At 53.0% G+C, this 1,036-nt stretch overlaps 1 protein-coding gene across 1 annotated transcript in view; it reads right to left on the bottom strand.

The window, feature by feature from the left end:
- The window catches only part of Cmtr1 (cap methyltransferase 1), a 44,456-nt gene that overhangs the window by 10,755 nt on the left and 32,665 nt on the right, over positions 1 to 1,036 (bottom strand). The window contains exon 15 of the mRNA XM_028767930.1: positions 578 to 635. Within this exon, the coding sequence (XP_028623763.1) occupies positions 578 to 635 (58 nt within the window). The remainder of the gene's footprint in view (positions 1 to 577; positions 636 to 1,036) is intronic.

The raw sequence follows: 1,036 nt of genomic DNA, 5'->3' as shown, positions 1-1,036 counted from the left end.
TGCCTGGAGCCTGACAGTGTGTCTGTGTGCCACATGTGTGTGCCTGGTGCCTGCCAAGGCCAGAAGAGGGCATCAGAGCTCCTGGACCTGGAGTTACAGGCAGTTGAGAGCTACTGTGTAGGTGCTACAAACTTAGGTCCTCTGGAAGAGCAGAGTGCTCTGAGCTGCTGAGCCATCTCTCCAGCTCTGGCTATGGTTTTAAAGTACCTTGTGGACACACTATGTGCAAAAATGGATTCAGGCTAGGGAAGGAGAAATGGCATGCAAGCAGATATGCCTGGCAAGGGAGCTGGAGGTATAGCAGCATTCACTCCCTGTCAGGGCACTTGGTCAACACAACCCAAACCAAATCTCCTCTCCATGTGTCACTATATGGGGCCATCAGGGTAAAATGCAGCCTACCCAGAACCTGTCTTCTTTTGACCTAGCTGCTGGCCAAGCTGTCAGAGAGCCAAAGAGGTAACTTGCAGCATGCCAAGGAGCTGGGCACCCTTTCAGGTTAGGGGGTGGGGGATTAAGGTGACAATCCTGTTGTTAACTACAGCCTCCTGGCCTAGAGTGACAGAGGGCTACTTACCTCCCATAGCTGGAGGCATTCTTTCCGGATTTCTGCCTGCCTAGGCTCACTCAGGGTCCTGGGGAACAAAGGCAGGGCAAGATGAAAACCTCTGGGGGCCTTATATGGCCTAAGGAAGTATGCCTGCAACAGTGAACATTTTCGTACACAGGATTGGCCTCCAGAGGCAGCTCAGAGTTTATAGACTGCCCTTCCCATGGACTACAGCCAGCACCACCTGGATGCCAGTATCCCCTACACATGCCCTTCCCTCCACCCACCAGCTCATTCTGATTTCTCCTTTGACCTCAAAGATGTCACTATGGTGCTATTCCACAAGGCAAAACAAACTCACAAGAGTGGCTTTTTTTGCCGGGCGGTGGTGGCGCACGCCTTTAATCCCAGCACTTGGGAGGCAGAGGCAGGTGGATTTCTGAGTTCGAGGCCAGCCTGGTCTACAGAGTGAGTTCCAGGACAGCC

This window comes from Grammomys surdaster, unplaced genomic scaffold (assembly GCF_004785775.1).
Source record: "Grammomys surdaster isolate TR1022 unplaced genomic scaffold, NIH_TR_1.0 183, whole genome shotgun sequence".
NCBI lineage: Eukaryota > Metazoa > Chordata > Mammalia > Rodentia > Muridae > Grammomys > Grammomys surdaster.
This window is presented reverse-complemented; position numbering and strand designations above follow the sequence as displayed.